Consider the following 9,766-nt stretch of genomic DNA (forward strand, 5'->3'; position numbering starts at 1 on the left):
AAAAAAAAAAAAAAAATTCCTCGGAGCAACTTTCCAGTCTTTTTTTCTCACCAGTGCAGATTTGTGTTTTCTTAAACCTTCCTAAAAAGCCCCTGTGATTGGCCTATGTCCTTTGAGGAAATCTATCAAGATGGCCTCTTGGTTGTTGTTAGTTTCTGTTGAGTCATTTCTGACTCATGTGACCCTTTGCACAACAGAACGAAACACTGCCTGGTCCTGTGCCACCCTCACAGTTATATTTGAGCCCATTGCTGCTTCCATTGTGTTTTTCCATCTTGTTGGGGGGGGTCTTCCTCTTTATTGCCAACCCTCCACTTTACCAAGCATGATGTTTTTCTCTGGGTACTGGTTCTTCCTGATAACATTTCTGAACTTTGAAAGATGAAATCTTACCATGCTATCTTATTAAGGAGCATTCTGGCTATACTTCTCTCAACACAGGTTTGTTGGTTCTGGCAGTCCATGGTACTTTCAGTATTCTTCACTATCACCAAAATTCAAATACATAAATACTTCCCTATCTTATTCATTGTTTAGCTTTTACAAGAGACTACTAAAAATACCTGACTTGGGTCAGGCGCACCTTAGTCCTCAAACTGACGTCTTTGCTTTTGAACATTAGACAGAGGCCTTGTGCAGTTAATGCGATGCATTGTTTGATTTCTTGACTGTTGTTTCTATGAGCATTGATAATACATTCAAGTTGCCTCTGACAATTTCAATCTTTTCTTAAATTATAATGTTATGTTTACTGATCCAGTTGTAAGAATTTTTGTTTTCTTTACATTGAAATGCAACCCGTACTGATGACTGTGTACTGATTTTCATCAGTAAGTATTTTAAGTCCTCCTCACTTTTCAGCAAGCAAATGTGTATCATCTGTGTATTAAAGATTGTTAATGAGTCTTCCTCCAATCCTGATGCCATATTCTTCTTCATATAATCCAGCTTCTCTGATTATTTGCTCAGCATACAGATTAAATAAGTATGGTGAAAAGATACAACCCTGATGCACAAAAGCATTCAGTATCCTCTTGTTCTGTTTGAACATCTATTTCTTGGTCTGTGTGCAGGTTCCTCATGAGCACAGTTAAGTGTTCTGGAATATCCATTCTTTGCAATGTTATCTGTAGTTTGTCATGGTCTACACAGTTGAAAGCCTTTGTATAGTCAGTAAAGCACAAATAAACATTGTTCGAGTATTCTCTTCTTTCAGGCAAGATCCATCTGATGTCAGCAGTGATAGCCCTAGTTCTACATTGTCTTCTGAATCCGGCTTGAAGTTCTCTGTACTGTTGGAGCCATTTTTGAATTATCTTTAGCAAAATTTTCCCAGCATGTGATATTAAGGATATTTTAGACAATTTCCACTTTCTTTTGGGTCACATATCTTTGGAATAGGCCCAAACATGGATCTCTTCCAATTGGTTGGCCAGGTAGCTTCCAAATTCCTTGGCATAGTTGAATGAATGCCTCCAGTTCTGCATCAGTTTGTTGACGGATTTCGATTTGTATTTCATCAATTCCTGGAGCCTTGTTTTCACCAATGCCTACGATACAGCTTGGACTTCTTCCTTCAGTACCATTGGTGTTTGGTCATATGTTACCTCTTGAAATGGTTGAACATAGACCATTTCTTTTTGGTGCCGTGACTGTTTTTCCCAGCTTCTTTAGATGCTTTTTGCATCATTTAATATTGTAAGTTAAGGCTTGAATTTTATATTTAGTTCATTTGGCTTGAGAAGTGCTGAGTGTGCTCTTCCCTTTGATTTTCTAACTCCGGGTCTTTGCACATTTCATTAAAATATTTGACTGTCTTCTTGAGCTGACCTTTGAAATTTTCTGTTCAGCTCTTTTACCTCCTTATTTCTTCCATATGCTGTAGCATTTCTACGCTGGAGAGCAAGTTTCAGAGTCTCTTCTGTCATCCATTTTGGTCTTTTCCTTCTTTGTTGTCTTATTGAATTTTTGCTTTCTTTTGTATGATGTTCTTGATGTCATCCCACAACTCTTATGTATAGGGTTTCCGAGGATGTTGTAAATCTTTATGGGAGCAGAAAGATTCATCTTTGTCCCATGGAGCAGCTGGTAGATTTGAACTGCTGATCTTGGGGTTAGCAGCCCAATGCGTAACCTACTATATGCTATCAGAGCTCCTGATCACAGAGACATTTTTAAAGTTTTTTGTTTGGAATCAACCTACACATGTATTAAGTAGAACCATAGTTTCTAAGTGCCATCAAGTTTGTTCCAAGTCATAGCGACTTTGTATGTGGTTTCTGAGGAGCAGCTAGTGAGTTTGAACTATTAAACTTGTTAGTACAAACTGATCTTTTGTGGCCCAGTACTTTATCCTACAGCATCATACTAGGGCTCCAGAACCATTGTAGCAGTAGTTTTTTTTCTTTTTTTATTGTAAATTATGTGGGTTTATATGGGAGAACATTAGTTTTACATTCATCCTATCGTATTTCATTTCATTGCAATGATTACAATCCACTGTATGCATCATCAAACAACCAAAGGGTACACCCCACAGGCCTGCCCCCTGGCCATCAGCACATAACCCCTCTCTCTCCCTGAGTCCAGTGTCCCCACCCGCTCCATCTGTCCACGGTCTCTGCCTCCATTTCTGGCGTCACTGTGTAGCAATACTTTTTGACTTACTTACTCTTGTACTTTGAAAATTGACAAATACTGTACAAATGCAAGATTATTGATGTGGCACTGTAGGCTAAGCACTGGACTGCTAACTGCAAGTTTGATGATTAAAACCTACCAGCCACTCCTTGGAAACTATCTATATATGAGTTGGAACTGATTTGATGATACTTAATTAACTACAACAACAACATGCAGATATAAATTAATGTATTCATTTATTCTTTAGGTGCCCATTTCTTTTCTAAGTTCTAAATACAAATTCTCTGCTCTCATGAATTTACCTCATTAATGAGCATCATTAATGAGTACTCTTTTATAATGATGTAATATTGTTGTTGATATGTGCCGTGGAGTCAGTTCCGACTCATAGCGACCCTGTACAGGGTTTCCGAGGCTGTAAATCTTTACAGGAGCAGAAAGCCTCATCTTTCTCCCGCGGAACAGCTGGTAGTTTCAAACTGCTGAACTTGCGGTTCACAGTCCGATTCGTAACCACTACACTACCAGAGCTAGAACCTATGCTACCAGAACCTAGAAAAGAAGTAATATTAACAAAATTAAAACTTAGGCTTTTGTTCATTTATTTATTTTTAAATAGGTGTATGTTCTCTTCCTGATTTACTGGACTTCCATGTTCTTATAACAATTTTATATTACTATTTGTCCCGTTCTTTTCAAATGCCTAAGGATGATTTTGCAGTGGCAGTGATGATTCACTGGTAGAATTCTCGCTTTCCACATGGAGGACATGAGTTCAGTTCCTGACTGCTGCACAGACACCACTTGTATATCATTGGAGACTTTCATGGCAGACTAGAAAGATATACCTCGCAATCTAGTCCCACAAATTAGTAAATGAAAACTGTATGAATTACAGCAGTTTAATCCACAACTAATCCTAGGGTTGTTAATAGACCAGACAGTATTTTGTTATATTGTGAGTTGGTAACTGACTTGATGGTAGCTAACAATAACAAAGGTGATTATTGCCGATAAAAGTATTGCCACAGATTGTTTGTTCAACATGTAACTAACTAGGTAACATGGCACCATTTAGTATAGCTTTTAATTTTTATTGTCTGTTTTAGCTCGTCTTTACTCATGCCTTGAATACATGAGAGAAGTACTTGGAGATGCTGTACCAGATGAACTATTGATTGAAGCAGTTCTCAAAAGCAAGTTTGATGTACAGAAGGCTTTGGCCATGATTCTCGAACAAGATAGAATACAGAATTTGAAGGTCAAGAGTGAGGGAGCAATTTCTGCAGGAAAGATAGCAAAAGGTATGCCTTTACTTATTCTTAGATATTTTACATAGCTAACGCTTAATTATTAAGATAAACGAGCAGAAAATTTTATATATTAGAATTAACTCTTATTATCAGTTTTTCTAGTTTGTGAGTTTTTAAAATAAGAGTTGTATTCTTTTCTGTTATAGTCTATTTTTAGGTTATTTCACTTTTTTCTTGGGTGCTGTCAAGTCACTTCTGACTCACAGTTACCACATGTGATAGTAGAGCCGCTCTGTAGTTGCTGGGTTGTAACTTTTATGGGAACATATTGCCAGGTCTTTCTCGCAGAGCTGCTTGGTGGGTTTAAACTGCCAACATTTCAGTTGGCAACCATGCACTTGATGGTTTGTGTCATAGGGTCCTTTAAACAGAACAGAAACCAAATAAATGAATGAATAAAATAATCCAGTCCCCTCGCTGAATAGGACAGACTGCCCCATAAAGAAGTAGACAGCAACATCTTTCTCCCATAGAGTGGCTGGTGGGTTCAAACTGCTGACCTTTTTGTTAACAACCAAGTGTTTTAACCAGTGCACTACCAGGGACCCTTTTTATACTTACATCATGTGTAAATACAATGTAATTTTATTTAGACACCCTTTTTTATGCAGATGTTTAGTTTCAGATTTGTAGAATTTGGGATTAAATTTGGGATTTAGTAGATACAAAGGAATTTAATTACCTTTTTATTGGTGTGACGTCTGTTATTAGGGGCATGTTGGTCTGTTAAAGACAGTTGATTGTGAATTGGGACGATATTTATTATAATCCATAGGTGAGATTTTTGCCACAAGATTGCATGTAATCTGTTACCGTGAAATAAAAATGTTTTTTTCGGAGGTGGCTGGGGGGTTGGGGTTGTTTTTGTGTATTATTGACTAATCCAATATAGGAATGAATTTGTATTAATAGTGTATCCTAGATTATAGACAGGATGTTTTACTTTGCTTGTTCGTTTTTAATGCATTAAAAATATAGAAGAAGATGATCCCAGTTCTTTTGATTGATTTCTTAGAAATTTTGAATGTGAAACAACCCTTACTGTAAGCATGTGAGAACCTCCCATTGTGAGCTTTATGAAAATTGGATCTTCAACTAACTTAGTACTTACATTTTGATGTATCAGTGAATAAAATACTACAGTGACTTTAGATTGTTAAAAGAAAGTAACAAGTTTTCTGTTTTTAAGTGTTTATATATATTAAATAATGATCATATGTAACTGTATTCATGTCAAAAGAACCACTTGGTAATTAAATGCCTCATTTCATATTTCCTTTTGGTTGCTGTGACTTTCTTCTGAATATGTGAATCTATTCATCTGAAAATTAATGGCTCTTGTAAGGTAAGGAGTCTTATTTTCTTCCTCTGAAGTTTTAGCTGATGATGTTCAAAACTATTGTCCTTTATCCACAAACCATTTGGACTGTAGTAGTACTCCCATTGATTTCTCTGGCCCAGTAGCAAAATGTGGGTCATATCATAACTCTTCGATTGCATCAAATCACTGTTTACTCCATAAGAAACAGAAAATTAGCAAGCCTAAAAGTGAAAAGAAACTAGTATCATGTAAGTTAACAGAAGAGCTATCTCTAGCTAACCTAATTAATGACATGTCAAGAGATTCACTTTATAAATCTTGTAAAAGTCAACCATCAGTCAGATCATCCACAGACAGTCTGGAAAGTCTCCTGTCAAAGAGTAGAGATGATGGTTTGTTAAGACCTCATGCATCTGAATGTGTTTCCAAAGATGATACTGAATTCAAAGGAATACCAGACTTAAGGTCATTAATGATAAAAAACACACCTAATAATAAGTCTTTATGTGTTCACAGTAAGTCACTACCTGATTGCCAGAACATTCCGATACAAAACAGCTCAGTCAAAAACATGACTCTTGATCACTTAAATGCTAGTAAAAAGACTGAATTTGCAAGTGTTTCTTTAGCTGAACAATGTGCTAAGAATGATCCTTTGAGTTCTAAGAACTCCATTTTAAAAACTGACCATTTGCTGTTTTCCCAGTGTGAAAGTCCATCCCTAGCTGAACTATGTCAAGAACACAAAGAAAACAATCCAACCCAATGCCTTACCTTGTTTGACCTTTGTAACCAGTCATCTGCCAGTGCCACAGATCTAAATTTGGGATCCTTTCCTTTGTCACAACTAACAAATGGGCATCAGTCTGTGCCTGGACTATCAGAATTAACAGGATCACTATCATCTTTGACATTTTGTAAAACTTCTCCTGTAAGAGACCATGATCATTTGTCTCTTTCTGATTTGATTTCAGAAACCCTTGACATAAACAAATCTCAGATTAAGAAAGATTCTTTAAATTTGTCTGAAATGAGGTCTTCTGGAATAGATTCAAATATTGATCTGAGTGTCCTTATAAAAACCCCAGATTTTGTTCCAAAACCTATAGTAGACCAATCCCTTGCACCAACACCAGGAACTAAAGTTTTAAGCTCAAAGTTAGGGAAGAATTCTGATTCTGCTGTGGGCAGTAAGAATAACAATCAAGGTTCTCTGGCTAGAAAACTACCCTTCTCTCTCTCTTGGACCAAGGCTCTTGCTGCTAGACCTTCAGCTTTTGCTTCAACATTGTGTCTTCATTACCCACCAAAAAACTGCAAGCGACGATCCCTTGATCTCTATAAGACTTTCCTCTATAGTAGGCAAGTTCAAGATGTAAAAGACAAAGAGAAAAGTCCTCTTATAGCAATAACACCATTTGACTTCAAGTCAGCATCTCCTGATGACATTGTAAAAGCTAATCAAAAGAAGGCTTTTACTAGAGAATAGCAATGAAAAGAAAACTTGCTAACTGTTGTAGAACTTTTATTTTGAATCAGTTTAAGGTCTTTATAAAATCACTTTATATTATGGAATTCTAGTTGTGATTTTTAGATTAAAATTGTCTTCAGTGAGTTGGTAACTACTTTAGTAGATAATGTATTTTTGTACTGATTTTTTTTTTTTTAAACTGAACCTTCTTTTAGTGATAACGGGCTTAAATATTTAAGGTAATAACCTTTAACAGATATCTGTTTACAAAGTTCATATGATGACTTGATATTATGAAAGCATACCACAGATAATTTTTTTTGCAAAATTCAGCTTTATACCTTTATGCAATGAGAAGTTTTCTTGTGCAGAATATTTTTGTGCTTTTTTTTCTTAAGCAAAAATGCTGCAATCTGAGATTATTATGGTTCTGTGTTGAAGATTTTTCTTACATGTGATGTAGCATAACTAAGGCGCATTATATTTTAAAACACTATTGGTAATCATTCCCAGTTTCATTATTTTTCTGGAGGTAAATACTATTTTTTTTTTTCTACTAGAAAATCTTATAAAAATTCCTGAGATGATGAGGCAGCTTTAAAAAGTTTTTGAAAAACTAGAATTAAAAATAATGCATTTTTATGTAAACTTTTTGAAGCCCCTTCCTACTTTGGAAGCTATTGAAATACATTTTTTGGTGATAGTAAAGTGAAAACTTTTTATAAAGGGACGATGTAAATAATAAAGTTGGGATAATACATAAATTATTTTTTATACATTTTTTAAAATTGTTGGTCTTAAATGTACGTTTTAAAAATAAATACGTGGAAAATGTTTTCAAGCATGGTTGCATGTTTTCTGAATAGACCGTTTTCTCAGAATTTTCTTTACAGCTAATGAAATGTGTAGTTTTCTGTTGTTGCTACTGATGGCTCTGGGCCTCATTGTGACCAAGTTCCAGTAATGGCAGACCAAATAAGGCCTCTCCTCGTCATTCTCTGAAACAGTTCCTTAGTAAACAACCAGAACCACTAGGGACATCTTTACCAAACACAGATATGTCGTTGTTTTTGTGAAGTGCCGTCGAGTCGGTTCCGACCCATAGCGACCCTGTACAGGGTTTCCGAGGGTGTAAATCTTTACGGGAGTAGAAAGCCTTATCTTTCTCCCGCGGAGCGGCTGGTAGTTTCGAACCGCTGACCTTAAGGTTCGCAGCCCGGTTCGTAACCACTACGCTACCAGAGCTCCTTAAACACAGCTATGGTGGCTTCAATCTAGATGTGCTGAAACAGGAAACAGTCCTTGATGAATGAGTCTTGGGAATGTATATTTTCAAAGTGGTCCCCAAGTGTTCTTCTGCTTGAGGACCACTGCCTTAGAAAAAGAAATCAATATGAAGGAAGGCATTATTAATGTTAAAAATAAGATCTACCAAATTAAATTCATAATTCATTTATTATAGGAATCAGGAATATAAAGGAAAATTGCTAATTAGAAATTACAGTATTTGATATTTTAAAAAATGTTGCTATTGTATTAGTATTACTTACAGAAGAAAATGCAGTAGTATCTAAAGTGTTGGAGTCCTGTGTGGTGTGGGATACACTGAACCCCAAGGTTGATGTGAAACACAAGGTTGGTGGTTCAAATTCACCAGTTGCTCCTGGGAAATCCTATATAGGGTTGTTATGAGTTAAAACTGACTCAACGGCAATAAACAACATCTAAAGTGTTATTTTTCTAATGAAAATAAAATGCAGGCCCTTTCCCAGTAAAGAAATACTTTTCTTTGGTAGCTAGCTACTTAAATATTGTTTATTTCTTCTTGCTCCACCCACAGTAAATGATATTCTGGTTTTTAAGTTGTGTTTGATGTTTTTATGTCCATTGTTTTAGAGAGCTTAAAATGGCATTTTGATCATTGCTCTGGATCAAACACTACTAATTGTGAAGTCTTCAGGTTTTGCTTTGCCTTTATAATTGCAAGTTGTTTTAAGTGCTGTCGAGTTGGTTCTAACTCAGAGTGACCCTGCATAGGATTTCTGAGGAGCAGCTGGTGGACCTGAACCACCGACCTTGTGGTTCTCAGTCCAGCACTGATCCTACAGTGCCACACAGGAGTCTGCATAATAATTGCATACTTCAATGCAAATAATATTACTATTTAGGAGATAATATCAATTACAAACAATATCTTGTGATCAGTTTTAAAGTTTGAATTTTCCCAGCTACCAGTATGGTGTTTCTGTTCTTTAACCTTGTTCAAACAGTTTATGATTTTGAACTGTGGATACATGATTCGTTAACTAGATTTTATATATAGGCAGTAGACTGGAATCTTGGTGTGGCACTGTAGGGTAATGAGCAAGGTCTGTTTGAACCACAAAGTTGGCGATTTAAGCTCACCAGCCTCTTCTAGAAAACCCCATACAGAGTCACTGAGTCGAAACCCACTCGATGGGCACTTAACAACACCAGCAATACCTTAGAAATTAATTGTAGTGTGGGAGTCCTAGTATGGCTCTGTAGGAAAAGCATTGGACTTATAACCACAAGGTTTGCAGTTCAAACCCACCAGCCGTTCCTCTGAAACCCTAAACAGGGCTGCTATGAATCGGAACTGACTCTGTGGTACTTAACAACCAAACAAGAATTTGAAACTGACAGTTTCTAAAGATTGAATGTTATACAAGTGATTTAGTTTGCACATGAATCCACAAATACTTATTTAATTTACACTGAAGTTGAAGTATTGTTTTACCTTCTTTCATAATAAACTAATTTTCATGTTGAAATATAACACTAATTTAGTTATTTAGCATACTTGGTAGAGTGAACTTTTAGTGTTTGTTGGCTGTTTAGTATTTATGAGATTATTTCTGTGGGAAAAAAATAACATGGGAACACTGAATGCTTTAAAATCAAGAAAGGTGTGTGACAAGGTTGTATTCTTTCACCATACTTATTCAACCTGTATGCTGAGCAAATAATACAAGAAGCTGGGTTCTATGAAGAAAA

The 9,766-nt window shown here is 36.1% G+C and overlaps 1 protein-coding gene across 2 annotated transcripts in view; it reads left to right on the forward strand.

Moving 5' to 3' along the window:
- HBS1L (HBS1-like (S. cerevisiae)) overlaps positions 1-9,766 on the forward strand; it is a 112,308-nt gene that overhangs the window by 23,553 nt on the left and 78,989 nt on the right. For both annotated transcript variants that reach the window (XM_006834641.1, XM_006834640.1), the window contains one exon: positions 3,753-3,947. In XM_006834641.1, the coding sequence (XP_006834704.1) occupies positions 3,753-3,947 (195 nt within the window). The remainder of the gene's footprint in view (positions 1-3,752; positions 3,948-9,766) is intronic.

Source organism: Chrysochloris asiatica, unplaced genomic scaffold, assembly GCF_000296735.1.
Source record: "Chrysochloris asiatica unplaced genomic scaffold, ChrAsi1.0 scaffold00013, whole genome shotgun sequence".
Classification (NCBI taxonomy): Eukaryota; Metazoa; Chordata; class Mammalia; order Afrosoricida; family Chrysochloridae; genus Chrysochloris; species Chrysochloris asiatica.